The following is a 15658-nucleotide window of genomic DNA, read 5'->3' as shown; positions in this document are numbered from 1 at the left end:
TTTCATTGGCCCAGCTGGGTAGTTATAGTGGAGATGTTGGCAGATAGGGAGGCATTCAGGGGAAGGACAATCAGGAGGAAGCCTACATTTTTGGCAAGATACAAAGAAGAGCTTACTGAGAGTGAAAGTCTGAGAGATGAGTTAGTTTATAGTTGAAAATCAAAAGTTTGTTCTTCACTTGCTCAATTGGAGAAGCTTGTTTGTTAGACTCCAGGAGAAAATAGCACATAGGCACTTGACTAAACCAGTATGAATTTGGAGGTCAGTACAGGGAACAAGAAATTGAGCATCATATTACTTTGAAGGATTTCAGATATCCAGTACTTGAACTGATATATGATGAAGTAAAAATACAATTCTGTTTTTAGCTACTTTACTTCTTTGTTGTTATATGATGGATTATTTATGAGAGAAAATATTATAGACCAAATATCAATAAACTTGTTGTTATAGAAACATATAGAACTTAACAAAACATAAGATAAAAATTGAGAGGTGGGGGAAATGGATGAATGTGTTCAAAAGGTACAATCTTCCAGTTATAAATAAATAGGTCATGGGGATGTAACGTGTGGCATGGTGTACTGTATCATGTTTCTTCAAGTTGCTTAGAGAGTAGGTCTTAAAAATTCTCATCACAAGAAAAAATAACTATTTAATAGGATGGATATTAACTAAGCTAATCATGGTAATCATTTCGCTATATATACATGTATCAAATCATTATGCTGCATACTTTAACAGTGTTACCTCTCACTTTTATCTCACTAGTATTGGGGGGAAAAGCCTATAAATGTTTATGCTATGTACTGGCATGTCATATTGGGCTTCCCTGGTAGCTCAGCTGGTAAAGAATACACTGCAATGCAGGAGACCACAGTTGGATTCCTGGGTCAGGAAGATCTCCTGGAGAAGGGATAGGCTACCCACTTCAGTACTCTTCGGCTTACCTGGTGGCTCAGAGAGTAAAGAATCCACCTGCAATGTGGGAGACCTGGCTTTGATCCCTGGGTTGGGAAGATCCCCTGGAGGAGGGCATGGGAACCTACTCCAGTATTCTTGACTGGAGAATGCCCAAGGACAGAGGAGCCTAGCACGTTACAGTATATGGGGGCACAAAGAGTCAGACACGACTGAGTGATGCAGCATAGCACAGCACAGCATGTCTAAAATGATCGATTGCAATATGAGAAATATGCATGATAGACATATTCAATTTCTTAGTGTGACTTAAATTCACTTAAACATATATATTATAAGCAGTATATTAGCTTTATAGCATAGAATATTTCTGAATTAAGATAATATTAAAATATATTTAGAATTTAATAGCTATTTACAATTGGGTATATGGTAGCCAACTTTGAAAATCAAAAGTGTCTTACAAATTGCATTTTTTGGTGGGGTGTAGACAGAACAGTGGAAATCAGGATTGTTAAGTGTGTTAGAAGAAATGAATTATGATGTAATATTCCTCATTTGTTTTAAACCTAATTCTAAAACAGAATATAATGTAAATATATAGAACAGTTCATTTACTATTCAAGTTTTAAATATTAAATGATAACCAATCCATGCTGAAATGGCATAATCCAGAAAAAGTGGCTTTTCAGATATTACTATAAAATGAACACTATTTATACATGTCTAATATTTAGAAATAAGTAAATAAATGAAAACAAACTTTATTACCACAGATAATTTCATAGATTGTATGAAAATAATCTGAAAGGAAGATGTTCACTTGCTGATCAAACCTAGAGCACACTATTATAATACTAGGAGCACTTTGTTGGACTTTTGGAAATGTGTTTCTTTCGCTGCTTCCTCGATAAGTTTTAAATCACTAACAGTATAAAAAAACAACATTACAGTATTTCACACATATTCTTGGCTTCATTAACTTCTGCTTTGATTGAACATTTAAAACATCTTGTAAAATATTTGTTACTTAGAATTTTTGAATTCTCATAAACGAGTGTCAAGTTAACAGGAGGGTCGAAAGATCAGTTTTGAGTGAGTCATTTTTCCCTCCATGTGGAAGAAACTTTCTCATTGGCTAGTGTTCAATAAAAGCCTGACCATAAGTAAAAACTGACCTCCACAAAAGTGGCCTTGAGAAACTAAATGTTAAGTATAACATTTCTGATATTTTATAGTAGATAGTAAATTATTAAAAAGATATTATATGATGCCACTTAATATAACTCCTAATCTGTGTGTGAGAAAGGGTTGTGGATTTGGGACTCATCAGTGACTGGAAATAAGTGTTCAAAGAAAAACCAAATGAGTCAAAATAGATTCCACAGGGAGCCTCAAAAATGGAGCTATAGGAAAAGTATAGAGTAAGTGTGAAGGGGATTGAAGTCTGAAGAGGCCAAATGGAAAACATGACCCTGAAGCCAGGGAGAATGGATGAGAAAAAATCTGGATCAACTGTAGTGTCCTTAGGGAGGACAATTTCACAAAGGCCTCTGGCTATAGAACCACTGTCCCTTCCCAACAGTGGCACCTCCACTGTGGGCGAGGCTCCACACTTCTGTCCCACATGGCTCCCAGCTGAACAGCTCTGCCTAGGAGTTTGTTGACACCCAGTTCAGCCTCTGAGAGACTGAGCATGTTCCCTGATTCATAACTTTTTTTTTTTTTTGGTGAATTGTTAATGCCAAACTGGTTCAAAACACTAAATAATTAAGAATTAGGTTTATTTACTAAAGCAAAAATTTAACACATTAAAAATAACATGGTTGAAGCACACATTTCTACATGAAGAGCCTAGCCTCCTCTATCTTTCAACCAGGATGTCACAAAATATAAAACTTAACAGTTTTAACATTTCTTAAATTCAGATCTTGACTAAAAACTTAAGCTTGTGGAAAAATAGGCAATGGACATAAAGATGACAAAAAGTGAAAGTATTCTAAAATATATGAAAGATGCTTAACTTCACCCATAAGAAAAACGTAAATTTAATTAGTATTTCCACAGTCAGATCTGCAAATATCCTAAATTTTAATGGCATATAATGACATACTGTTCTCTAGGTGACAGGGAATAGTCATTCTCACTTGCAGTGGTAGAATATTAAACTATAATTCCCATGGAGGCACATTGGCAGTATCTGTAAAAACAAACAAAAAAAACTCCACTTCTAAAAATATTTCTTATAAATATATTTTCATGTGTGTGAATTGCCATATATTCATGTATATACATTGTAGTGCTATGTTTCAAATCACTTTTAAAAATTAAAGTATAGTTAATTTACAATGTTGTGTTAGTTTCAGATGTACAGCAAAGTGATTCAGTTAAATATATATATATATATATATATGTTCTTTTACGTATTCTTTCTAGTATAGGTTTTTACGAGATATTGAAAGTAGTTCCCTGTGCTATATAGTACGTCCCTATCATTTATTTTAAATGTAGTAGTTTGTATCTATTAATCCTGAATTCTTAGTTTATCCCTCCTACCTTTATAGTTTTCCTGGTTTTGAACTCTAAAAAGTATTTTCTAAAAAAAAAAAAAAGTGAACAGACCCTATTTTATCTAGTATGTTAGCTGAAAAAACTTACCTCTGAAATTAATTTATAGAAATAAAATGAAGAATGCCAAAATCTGATTTGTGTTATATAGATTACACTGATTTCTAATGTCCTTCTGACACCCCAGATATAGTACAGTACATAATGCAGAGCATTTCAGTACATACTGAATGTTGCATCAAAATGAATTACAATCTATTATCCCAATCCTAATCAGTTTAAATTGAGAAAAAGAAAAACTTTTACATATTGTGTAAAATTTGATGCCTAGCTTTCTTTCATTTAATCTTTTAGGTCTCTACCTCTGCAGTACACCTTGTTTTGTTACTATCATTCTCACATGCTTATTAAAAAATAATTCTTCAAACCTCCTTTTATTCAAGTTTTGCCCCCTGCTGACAATTACGCACATCAAAAGCAATTGGTATTTTAAAGATAATTCCAGTCATACAATTGCTCTTAAAACCATTGAAGGCCTTTCCATTACACTTAGAATATCACATCCTGGTTATGAGGCCCCAGAGGAATGGCTGAATGGACACACTGCTCTCAGTTCAGGGTCCCTTTGCCCTATAGACTCAGCTTCAGAAGCTATTCACATAGCACTTGCTCCATTGACCTCCAATGAAATAAATTGTAACTCAACATTTAGGAGGCAATCACAATTGTTAAACTGTTGACTTTTAGATGGTAGCACTTTGTATTGTATGATTTTGTTCAATTTGGTGATTTAAATATGAGCACTCACACATATGTACAGTATACGCATGGACAATGATTCTGTGTCATCTTGTCCGCTGGTGATCTTGTGCTCATGGCATTCAGAGATCTGTAAGTCAGAATATTGTGTGTAATACTAAATAATGATGAGTTATATAATATAGGAACATAAGGAATCTTAAAATTCTGACACTGTTTTTTTCTTGACTGAGGAAATAAAAGGCTACTAGATGCCTAGGCCATTCATGTGTACTTTTGAACTCTTTTTGCTTTTGCTGGAAGCAGCATATGATTAAAAGTTGGAACACCACAGTGCCTGATTTGGACCTTTGACTTGTTAGAAAGATAGAAATCTAAAAGTTCAGAGGGTAGGTGAAAGGATGACTATAGTCCATTGCTGGAAAGACCAATTAGTAAGCCCTGATTACACTTTAAAAAAGTTAATTGCTTATTTCTTTACAACTCTGTTTCAACATTATTATAAGCCATTAGTGAACATTGATCAGATCTGTCAAAATCATCAAAGCATGTTGTAAGAATGTTTCCTTTGGACTTGTTAAAAAGTTGAAGAGATTTCTAACCATTATTTATACATTTCATTTCCCTTAACAATGCTTACTTTGCGATTCAGCATTTTATTGTTGAATTAGCTTTAAGACATTGAATAAAAGAATTGATTTGGAAAATAATGAAAAATTTTAAAGTCCTGGATCTCAAAAGTTACTGCTTTGCAGGTGACAGTGGTAGGAGTGTGCATTGAATAAGAAAATGCCCGTCCCTTGGAAATCTATTTTTTTGTTTGAAAACTGAAAAATATATCCTCTCTCCTCCCCCATCTTACACGTTGATGTGTGGAATTTAAATATATTTTGACAAAGTGAAGAGAACTGTCTCTATAATATATTGAGGTCAGTGAGTTTTAAAACTGTTTCCCTTGCAGTTTTAAAAGAAGGACCATGAGAGGAAATGACTAAATCCTCTGCGTATATCTTCATTGACAGCTGATAATTAGCAGGCAGCCTAGCAATAATAATTAGTTCCCCCTTGAGAAAATTTCCGGATGAACCCTGAGTTGGTGCATCTCAGTTGTCTTGTTTCTTTGTCCACTGTCTCCCCCAAGTAATTCGTGTTATTTTTAGAGTAGGAAGAACTCAAGATGAGCTCCTTCCTTTTACCCGAGTCAGCACTGTCCATTATTTGCACTGTGTTTTCTGGAGATTACCTGAGATTAGAGTTTCTTTTGTCCTCCTCTTCCTGTATATTTTCTGATTCTTTCATCTAAGCAGCTTGCAGCAGTGCAGAGGGAAAAAGCAGTTAGCCATTGCTTGGTAAATACGCCGTGTCTGTGGACTATAATTTGGTGCTAAAACCACTATTATGACTTAAAATGCTGGCTCTAAAACTAAAAGGAGAAAATATTCTTAAAGAAGGAGGAAAGCTTCCTGCTTAAGGTTTTTGTTTTGTTTCCCTAAGTGTATACCAAAAAAGTATTTAATTCATTTGGAAACTATAGCAAGTGAAGTACAAAGATTTCAGGTTTTTAAACTAAAATATATAAAATTGAGGATGTCACCAATTCATAAAGCAACATGAAAAATTCAATAGTTATTTGAGAGAGTTTTTAAATACAAATGAAAGGTAATTAAAATTAAACTTGATATTAACCTGAGTTTTCTTGTTGTAAATGCTGTTGAATTATTTGAATTATGTCAATTCTAACAACTGAATATTGGGAAAACCTTCCATTTTATTTTATTATGAATAGGAGTCTCTGTAAAAAAATGTATTCAAGTTGAGAAATATTATAATCCCTTAATAGAATAGACTTTTCTGTGTTGTTATTGTTCAGTCCTAAGTTGTGTCTGACTCTTTGTTATCCCATGAACTGCAGCACATCAGGGTTTCCTGTGCTTCACTATCTCCCAGAGCTTGTTCAAACTCATGTCCATTGAGTCAGTGATGCCATCCAACCATCTCATCCTCTGTCGCCACCTTTTCCTCTTGCCCTCAGTCCTTCTCAGCATCAGGTTCTTTTCCAGTGAGTGGGCTCTTCACATCAGGAGGTCAAAGTATTGGAGCTTCAGCTTTAGCATCAATCCTTCTAGTGAATATTCAGGGTTTATTTCCTTGAGAATTGACTGATCTCCTTGCTGTCCAACGGACTCTCAAGAGTCTTCTCCAGCCTCATATTTTGAAAGCATCAATTGTTTGGGGCTCAGCCTTCTTATGGTCCAACTCTCACATCCATACATGACTACTGGAAAAACCATAATTTTGACTGTCTGGACCTTTGTCAGCAAAGTGACGTCTCTGCTTTTTAATACGCTGTCTAGGTTTGTCATAGCTTTCTTTCAAGAAGCAAGAGCCTTAATTTCATGGCTACAGTCACTGTCCATAGTGCTTTTGGAGCTCAAGAAAATAAAGTCTGTCACTGTTTTCATTTTTCCCCCCTCTGTTTGCCATGAAGTGATGGGACCAGATGCCATCATCTTAGTTTTTTTGTTTTTCCCAACATTTTTGAATGTTGTGTTTTAAGCCAGACTTTTCCCTCTCCTCTTTCACCTTCATCAAGACGCTCTTTAGTTCCTCTTTAATTTCTGTCATTAGCGTGGTATGATCTGCAAATCTGAGGTTGTTGATATTTCTCATGGCAACCTTGATTCCAGCTTGTGAGTCATCCAGCCCAGCATTTTGCATGATGTACTCTGCATGTAAGTTAAATTAGCAGGGTGACAGTATACAGCCTTGATATACTCCTTTTCCAACTTTGAACCATTCCATTGTTCCATGTCCAGTTCTGTTTCTTCTTGTCCTGAAAACAGGTTTCTCAGGAGACAGGTAAGGTAGTCTGGTATTCCCATCTCCTTAAGAATTTTCTGCAGTTTGTTCTTAGTTCCTTCTGTAGGAAGTTTTAGATGTAATGGATTATGGAGTTCTTGTTTATAAGGAACAAACTTTTAACAAATCAAACCACCTTGATGGTGTTTGTCTCTGGGGAACAGAACTGAAGAAGACTAAGCTGTGTGCTGCACAGTGGTGATGGACACCGCATCTACCATGGATAATTAATAGCAAAGCTCTCCAGTCAACTTTCCTTATTTACATTTTGGCACCAGCAATGACCAAATAACCTTAGCTGTGTGCTGTGCTGTGCTTAGTTGCTTAGTCCTGTCTGACTCTTTGCGACCCCATGGATTGTAGCCCACCAGGCTCCTCTGTCCATGGGATTCTCCAGGCTAGAATACTAGTGGGTTTCCATGCCCTCATCCAGGTATCTGTGTTCTGAATCTCTTTAAAACCTGTCTTTTGCATTTGGGAAACAGGAATAGTTATAGGTCCTCCCTCTTACAAGTAAGTGCCACATGATTAAGTGAGATGTTTAGCCAAATATCTAGACAACTGTGATCCAGTCGAATTGAGACATAAAATTAACCATCACATCAGGCAGTGCTCTTAAGCAATTGATCTAGTTTTTCTCTTGTTTTTTAGTGACTTTGGATTTTTTTAGAAGCCTGGGGTCAATTTTGATATTCACTTTAACATTGTGTTGGATATTAGAGAATGACTTACATTTAATAAAATTTATTCCAGACCTCTCATTTTGTTTTTTATTTCCCAATATTTTAATATCCCTAAATATATATTTATTTGTTCAATTGAATATTTGCATGAGTCATCTCAGATCCTTTTTGGAAAGAGGCAAGTAAAATAATCAAATAAAAGTAGAAAATTAGAGTTAGTATTACAGCATAAATACGCACAACTTTTAAAAATGTTTGTGTTTAGAATTCCTCTGTGTTAGTCCAAATATATATCTGAAGTACAGACATTTACACATAGTAGATACTTTTGGCCTTCCCTGACTTAGAGCTCAAGATGTTGGAGAGTCCCAGACAGGAAGGAGGATTTGAGTCTCAGAGAGAATTAAGGATCACAATTGGGATTTATCTCTATGGAAGTGGACAATAAAAATATAAACCATTGAACTAATATGTTTTGGTTAGTACCTTGATTCTGAAATTTCTATTGATAAGCCTGAACTTGTTAGGAATCAGTCATCAGCACTATTCTGTTGTATTGGTCAAAGTAGAGAGTTACAGAAGCATTGAATGTCCACCCCTCATATAGGGAACATGTTTAAAGAAAACTACAGTCTATTTATTAGATCTTATATTTAAAAAAAATAACTTAGGAACTATCCCAAGAAGTGTCTTTATAAGTGAAATGAAATTTCTTAACTTACTGCCTAAGGCATGTACATCATATTCAATTTTATGTATCCAGGCATATCTTGGCAGCAGTTTTTCCTGAGGCAATATGAATGAATCAGAATAAATTAGATCAAAAATTCCTGATAACCTGAAAGTATTTCCTGACCCTATAATATTTTAAACATATGAAAAGTCATAAATTAATGTTTTAACTACTTCCCTTTAGGCAAGTTTAAATACGGGTCATGAGCTATTTAGAATTTTTCATTGATCACTCCATTTTTGAAGATGTCAAAAATATAGATTCAGCACTATACTTTGAAAGACTAAAAATATCTGTCTTTGGATTTGTATATTTTTAACAATGTCTTATCACCTCCATTTTAGAAATGCAATTTAGGCAAATAATAATTTAGAGGACAGAAGGGTGATTAACATGTGAGGAAACCAGTCTAAAGAGGTTAAGTGGTTATTCAAGGTTCCTCAGGTAATTAATGGCAAAGTCAAGACCAGAACCTGGCTCCTCAGCTTCTCAGCCTACAGGACTTTCATAATGGCATATACATCTGTTTTACGTTAATTCTCTCTTTCTCTCTCTCTCTTTTTTTTGGAGGGGGGATTTTTTTTTTTTTTTTCATTGTAATAGTGTATGTAGGATAGTTTTCTCTTTCCCATTTATTCCCTGGGCACCTGAGTTTCTTCATAAGTCACTTAAAGGATGATAGTAATTCAAACTGTTACACTGTGGTTCTTTACTGTGGTGGAAAAAAAATCAATAAATATAAAGGCCATGAGCAAGGAACTTGTGAAAATTTTGCAGTTGTTGGAATTTTTCCCTTTGCATTTTCCAAACTACACCTCAACAGAAACATGAGTTCAATTTTGTTATCTCATGGGATAGACCGGTCATATAGATGGAGGATGGGTCCAAATAAAATCTGATATATTAAAAGAAAATAAGACTGGTGGATCTACATTCAGTTCAGTTCAGTTGCTCAGTTGTGTCCGACTCTTTGCGACCCCATGGACTGCAGCACGCCAGACTTCCCTGTCCATCACCAACTCCTGGAGCTTACTCAAACTCATGTCCATTGAGTTGGTGAAGCCATCCGTATTCACTGTTGGATATCACAGTTGTATATCACTATTGGATCAGTAGTTAGTCTCTTATTATTATTGATTAAAAAATAGGAACTACCACCTTTACGCTATAAAAATTAGATATAATAAGTACTGCAGAAGTTGGCAAGTCATAAAAACAAGTACAAGTTTTGATGTCTATATCTCTAGGTATATATGGAGGTAATGAGGCTGTAATGACTTCACTGGGAAAAAGCAAGGGCATTCCATCCTTACTGGAATTCACTTAACAGAGGGCCTCCTTTACTGGTGAGGCTGCCTCTCTTTCCAATTCATACTTTTCAAAATTTGCAATGAGTACTCAACTGTGGCAATGCTTTGGGGTAGGTTCTGAGAGGGTAACAGGCAGGAAGGCCAGGGGTCTCCAAATAGAGGAAATAGCCTGCAAGTGTCAGACATTTTTATCTCTCTTAAGCGGCAGGAGGAAACAAACTAGCAATATTTTTTCCTTCTCTATACAAATTTAAAGGGAGGTTTCTCTTAAAATACTGTGTTGCCATAATGACACCTGGTTTGGCCTGAAGTTAACTATTCTCAAACCTAGAGATAACCAATGCCTTTTTCTTATGGAAATGTCCATCTTAAGCTATGCTAATGTACTCTGCCTTTACCCCAAACTCTGTCTCCAAGTCGGTTCCGCCTCTTGGCCCAGAACCTACTTGACAAACCAGTATAGATATTGTTCCCCTAATCTATGTAAATGAAACTATTTGTATGGTGGTCTGCCCTTCTTCAAGATTCAAGTTAATCGTTTTATGGCCCAGGATAAACCATTTATCCCAAAATGCATCTTATGGGTGAGGGGCCTGGTGCCATTCTGAATTTTAAGATATTCCTTTCTTTCATTAACAGACTGCTAGTGACTATATAACATCCAGCTAAAGACTAGCAGGGGGGTACTCTTTCTGCCCCCTTCTGATGCCTATGTCAGAAGCTTTCTCTATCTCCTTTATACTTTAATAAAACTTTACTACACAAAAGCTCTGAGCGATCAAGCCTTGTCTCTGGCCCCGGATTGAATTCTTCTCCTCCGGGGGCCAAGAATCCCGGTGTATTCGCGTGATTCAACAACAACCTTTCAGTTCCTCATGTTTGTTTCCTTTCATGACTTTCTCTCAGTTTCCAGCCAACTTAGTCTCCTAAACTCTGTACCTTACTGTTCTTGGTAAGTTTGTAGTTTGTAGAGATCTGTTAATTCTACTTAGCATATACCCATTCTTTGATCAGTTAAATATGTTCAGATAATGATTTCACCATGCTTAACACTTGAAGAATTTTAGAAATATATCAGAATAACTGGGGAGCTTTTTCTGCAAAATAGTTTCCTGATCAGACCGGATGTAACACCTTAAGTGATTACATATAAAGACAAGATATAATGGCAGTGGAGAACTTTGATTTATATTTTTGGTATGGTATTGAATTCCTAAAAAGTGCATCTCTTTCTGTGAATGCCTAGTAAGAAAGGAAAAGAATGTGATTCTACCTTGACAAAATTACGAAATAGGAAAAATTTGTCTTCCAGAATTCAAGAACCCTTAAATCTCTCAAATTCCTATTTTCATCCTCCCTAAATAAAGTACCTTATTATTTCCATCTCTCCCTAAAAAGTTTAAGTTCTTTATTTAGATGAATTGTCAAATGATTCAATATCACAAGTTTTACCTTTATAAATGATACTTTGATGCTAGCAATATTGCTTGTTTTAAACTAAAGATTTAAGGTTAGCCCTATCCCATGAAATGCTGGAGATCAGTACTTTCAGAGTAGAGAAATAGAAGTTAATACATTCTTAATAGAGGGGAAAAATACTTCATTTCTCTTTTCTCAGAAATAGTGTAAGAGTGGACAAAATAATATAGATCTGTCATATTTCATATTGCTATCTGGATTTGAGTGTTTTGGTTACCAGTATTTAACCTTCTCTGTCAGTTGCATTAGGAACAGATTTTTGGGAAATGAAGTTATCTGTTAACTTGTCAATATTTCCAAGGAGACTTCTTGGGAATTTTCAGCCTTCAGGGTTTTTCATATTGGAGTCATATTCTTTCTCACCCTCAAAGTCTCTCACATATCATTTAACAACCATAAGTAATAAACTGCCATATGCAGTGAAATAGCTTCAACAAACAAACAATACCACAGATTTGCCAGATTCTGACTTTCTGAAGTAAGTTCAGTCCAGTTCAGTTGCTCAGTTGTGTCTGACCCATTGTGACCCTAGGAACCGCAGCACACCAGGCCTCCCTGTCCATCACCGACTCCCAGAATTCACCCAAACTCATGTCCATTGAGTCAGTGATGACATCCAACTATCTCATCCTCTGTCATCCCCTTCTCCTCCTGCCTTCAATCTTTCCCAGCATCAGGGTCTTTTCAAATGAGTCAGCTCTTCACATCAGGTGGCCAAAGCATTGGAGTTTCAGCTACAACATCAGTCCTTCCAATGAACAACCAGGACTGATCTCCTTTAGGAGGGACTGGTTGGATCTCCTTGTAGTCCCAGAGACTCTCAAGAGTCTTCTGCAACACCACAGTGCAAAAGCAGCAATTCTTCGGTGCTTACCTTTCTTTATAGTCCAACTCTCACATCCATACATGACTACTGGAAAAACCATAGCCTTGACTAGACGGACCTTTGTGGACAATGTTTCTGCTTTTTAATATGCTGTCTAAGTTGGTCATAACTTTCCTTCCAAGGAGTAAGTGTCTTTTAATTTCATGGCTGCAATCACTATCTGCAGTGATTTTGGAGCCCCCAAAAATGAAGTCAGCCACTGTTTCCACTGTTTCCCCATCTATTTGCCATGAAGTGATGGCACCAGATGCCATGTCCTTAGTTTTCTGAATGTGGAGCTTTCAGCCAACTTTTTCACTCCCCTCTTTCACTTTCATCAATAGGCTCTTTAGTCCTTTTGAAGTAAGAGTAGTACATAAACAGTAGCCTAAATCACAGTTTTAGACAGTAGATCCCTGTCAGTTTTAACAGTTATTCCCTCTGTAGTGAATACTACCATGTTTTACTTCATTGCATTCACAGTCCTGATAGTTTCCAGACTCGGGTGATTTGATTCTGGACATGACTTTCAAAACCAGTTTCAAGTAGAAACATTTTTTCTGAATTGGTGTTCATCTGGAATTAAATGGACTTGTTTTGGGGATATTTATTTTAGAATTGGGATTTTTATTATACATAGAGAAGTAAATATAAAAGTCATAGTGGGGCTGGTGCATTGGGATGACCCAGAGGGATGGTATGGGGAAGGAGGAGGGAGGAGGGTTCAGGATGGGGAACACATGTATACCTGTGGCGGATTCATTTCAATATTTGGCAAAACTAATACAATATTGTAAAGTTTAAAAATAAAATAAAATTAAAAAAAAATAGCTCAACTGGAAAAAAAAAAGTCATAGTGGAATAACTTTTCTATGTGTGCTTTACACTAAAGTTTGTGAAAAATAATTCCATATTTAAAAGCATAGGCTATTGAAATTGCTCAGTTGTGTCCAACTCTTTGCGACCCCATGGACTGTAGCCTATCAGGCTCCTCCATCCATGGAATTTTCCAGGCAAGAGTGCTGGAGTGGATTGCCATTTCCTTCTCCAGGGGATCTTCCTGACCCAGGAATCGAACCCGGGTCTCCCGCATTGCAGACACTTTACCATCTGAGCCACCAGGGAAGCCCTACTTTTCATATTAAGTTGTGTCAAAGTTTTTCCATTCATAAACTTAAAAAAGATTTTAATTTGTGCACATTGTAACTTATTTCCATTATACTCTGTTTTTAAATGCTGAACAATTTTTTTTGTTTTTAAAATTATAGTAGAACTATAATGTTGTATGAATCTGTTCACAACATATTGATTTGATATCAAGTCATATCAAGAAATGACTATCCCTATAAGTTAATTAATATCCATCCCTTTACATGGTTAGAATATATACTATTTTAGCATCTTTCAAACACACAACCAAGTATTGACAGTGTATTATATATTTTTAATCTTTCTGAACAATAAATGTTATCATTTGTATTTATGATAAAATAAATGAATGTTAACTGCACAGTATAAATACATGTGAAAATACAGCCATGAAAAATTGTTACAAAGGTATTTGTATTTTCTGTATTTAGAGTACATTTTGTTTTGCATTTCAGAGCTCTTGGATCTAAACAGAACATCAGTCTTTCATAGCCGTTTTGGATTTCTTAATCTCCAGACAATGCTACTGGATGAATATCAAGAGAGACTCTTCGTGGGAGGCAAGGATCTTGTATATTCCCTCAGCTTAGAACACATCAGCAGTGGCTATAGAGAGGTATGAAAGAGTAAACTATATTTCAGGAGAGAAAGAAAAGGAGTAAGGGAGAAATCTTAAATGGGTGTTACTTGGATTAGATTTTTCATTGTCTTGACCACATGAACATTCTGAGTGATAATATTATTGAAAGAAATCAAATACACATTAAAAATAAAATCATTTTGAGAAGATTTATAAATAATGCAGAATAAACTTTTCTAGCACACCACTGATTCCCAAATCCCCAGAAGACTTCTGATTGATGCATTGAAACTTTCTCTTGCCTAGCGGCCCTTGTACCACACCCACTCTCCTGACACCTAGGTTTGTATATTCTGATTTAAAGTCCCTTTGGGCTTTATTACTCCAAAAATCCCAGCCTGAAGAAATATGGATGTGTGAACTCAGTGTAGCTGACTCATGTATTTCTATTGGTAAGATCACTAATTCAGATGGATGCTCTTTAAACCTAAAGGATTAAAATATATTAAAACAGGCAAGCATTCAACTATTTTGAGAAGGTTAACTATAAGAAGAAAAATGGTTCTTATAATCTGTGCTTGTAGAGTTGAATTAATATGTTTCCAGAACTATATCAACCTTATATAAAACATTCAGATATATGTAGACTATAGCATTTTTTGGCATAAAGGTATATATTACATAATACATTTTCTTTATAATTTACTTGTATATTTTTATGTTTGTCAAAATGAACAATGTCCATATTTTTTAAAGTCATTTTAAAAAAATTATAAAAAGCAGAACACCTTCATCCCATCCAATTCCTAATCTCTAGAGAAAATAATTTAAAACTCTCGTATTTTCTGGTTCTTATCTCCATGTGTTGAAGTGACATCTGTGTACTGTTCTTTCTTGATATCACTATGCTATGCTATGCTATGCCAAGTCACTTCAGTCGTGTCCGACTCTGTGAGACCCCATAGATGGCAGCCCACCAGGCTCTCCCGTCCCTGGGATTCTCCAGGCAAGAACACCGGAGTGGGTTGCCATTTCCTTCTCCAATGCATGAAAGTGAAAAGTGAAAGTGAAGTCGCTCAGCCATGTCCAAATCTTAGCAACCCCATGGACTGCAGCCCACCAGGCTCCTCGGTCCATGGGATTTTCCAGGCAAGAGTACTGGAGTGGGGTGCCATTACCTTCTCCGTGATATCACTAGTTTTAGACAATATCTGTTGACTTTCTGTAAATGAAGATGAAGATTTTTGCTTCCTTTTCTTGCAGTGACGTAGCTAAAATATCTGCACAATTTCAGCAGCAACCCCTACTCATCTGCCCTGTCATCTTCCTATTATAGCTGTACCACAATTTTTAGCTAAGTAGTAACTATATACATTATTATAATTAGGAAAATAGATCACACTTCTTCCCCCTCCCCCGATTAAATGTTTTCTCTTTTTTTTTATTTGCTTGGATTATTGTTGTTTAATCACTAACTCATGTCCGATTATTTTGTGACTCCATGGACTGTAGCCCACCAGGCTCCTCTGTCCATGAAATTTCCCAGGCAAGAATACTGGAGCGAGTTGCCATTTCCTTCTCCAGGGGATCTTCCTGACACAGGGATCGAATTCAGGTCTCCTGCACTGGCAGGCGGATTCTTTACCATTGAGCCACCAGGGAAGCCCAATATCTGTTCCATAAAATAATAAATAATGTAAATATCTTAGACGACATAATAGTTAAATAAATACCTAGAACTCACCGACCAAC

The 15658-nt window shown here is 35.9% G+C and overlaps 1 protein-coding gene across 2 annotated transcripts in view; it reads left to right on the top strand.

Annotated features, from left to right (window-relative positions):
- Positions 1-15658, top strand: part of SEMA3E (semaphorin 3E) — a 275207-nt gene that overhangs the window by 136064 nt on the left and 123485 nt on the right. For both annotated transcript variants that reach the window (XM_086398568.1, XM_086398569.1), the window contains exon 2: positions 13782-13942. In XM_086398568.1, the coding sequence (XP_086254694.1) occupies positions 13782-13942 (161 nt within the window). The remainder of the gene's footprint in view (positions 1-13781; positions 13943-15658) is intronic.

This window comes from Bos grunniens, chromosome 4 (genome assembly GCF_055505025.1).
Source record: "Bos grunniens cultivar Pamir isolate PY7600 chromosome 4, Bosgru_T2T1.0, whole genome shotgun sequence".
Classification (NCBI taxonomy): domain Eukaryota; kingdom Metazoa; phylum Chordata; class Mammalia; order Artiodactyla; family Bovidae; genus Bos; species Bos grunniens.
This window is presented reverse-complemented; position numbering and strand designations above follow the sequence as displayed.